Source organism: Zalophus californianus, chromosome 17 (assembly GCF_009762305.2).
Source record: "Zalophus californianus isolate mZalCal1 chromosome 17, mZalCal1.pri.v2, whole genome shotgun sequence".
Taxonomy (NCBI): Eukaryota; Metazoa; Chordata; class Mammalia; order Carnivora; family Otariidae; genus Zalophus; species Zalophus californianus.
In genome coordinates, this window is record NC_045611.1 from 12,334,658 (window position 1) to 12,335,821 (window position 1,164).

At 49.8% G+C, this 1,164-nt stretch overlaps 1 protein-coding gene across 1 annotated transcript; it reads left to right on the forward strand.

Annotated features, from left to right (window-relative positions):
• The first annotated feature begins 426 nt into the window (after positions 1 to 426).
• Positions 427 to 558, forward strand: LOC113936725 (thymosin beta-10-like). The gene has a single exon (XM_035725339.1). It carries the CDS (start codon positions 427 to 429, stop codon positions 556 to 558), a length of 132 nt encoding a protein of 43 aa, XP_035581232.1.
• Positions 559 to 1,164: the final 606 nt, after the last annotated feature.

Here is a 1,164-nt window from a genome sequence, read left to right on the forward strand (position 1 = left end):
CTAAACAAATCTACTGTGTGGGGTGCTTCTAGATGGGTAGGATGGGCAGTGAGTGATTGGGGTTATTGCAAAACTCTCTTAGTGGCTCTATGCTAGCCAGATCAGCAGTGCAGAGGGTGACCTTCATCTATTCCCTGTTGGCCAAGTGCCCACTCTCTTGTGACCCAGGACACCAAAGAAAGGGAAGATATCCATATGTCCCCCAATGGGGGAAAAAGAACGTGAAGCTATAGAGTATTTGTAAAGCAACTCATTAAACAAAACAAAACAAAACCCAAAAAACTCTAAATTGCTATGGTGCTGAGTGCCAAGAGCAGAGAGAACATACGCATTAAGAAACGATAGTTTAGTCTCTTGCTGCAGCAACGCGAGTGGGAGCACCAGGTGCCGGGCTCGGAGCGGAACTCCACGGATAGCTCTAAGAAAATGGCAGACAAGCCGGACATGGGCGAAATCGCCAGCTTCGATAAGGCCAAGCTGAAGAAAACGGAGACGCAGGAGAACACCCTGCCGACCAAAGAGACCATTGAGCAGGAGAAGCGGAGTGAAATTTCCTAAGAACCTAGAGGATTCCCCACCCCCGCCATCTTCAAGACACCCCAGTCGCGATGTGGAAGAAGAAGAGCCACCTGCAAGATGGACACGAACGACAAGCTGCACTGTGAACCCGGGCACTCCGTGCCGACGCCACCAGCCTGCGGGTCTCTGAGGGGATCCCCCCCAATCAGACTGCCAAATTCTCCGGTTTGCCCTGGGATATTATAGCAAATTATTTGTATGCTTAATGAAAATAAAACACACCTCGTGGCATGGCAAAAAAGAAAGAAACGATAGTTTAGAGAAATTAATGAGAAAAGGCCCCCAGGCAGTGGGTGCTCAGGTGATTTAGAATAAGGAAGGCTGGGATTGGTGCAAATTACTCTATCCCTCCCAGGGCATTTGCTTGGGGGCCAGGGACCCCATCCCATCTTTTGTGACATCTACACGCTTGCTGGGTCGCAGTGTGTGAGGTGGGAGTTTTCCTTGTCCATTAAATGATAGTACCATCCACACTCTTGACCTCCATGTTCTTACACTCGACCCCCAGGTCAAAGAGGAAAAGGGAGCAAGGGAAGTGAGAGCCATGGATCTCAGGTCCTTGTAGAGGGTTGGGAGTCTCTGCAC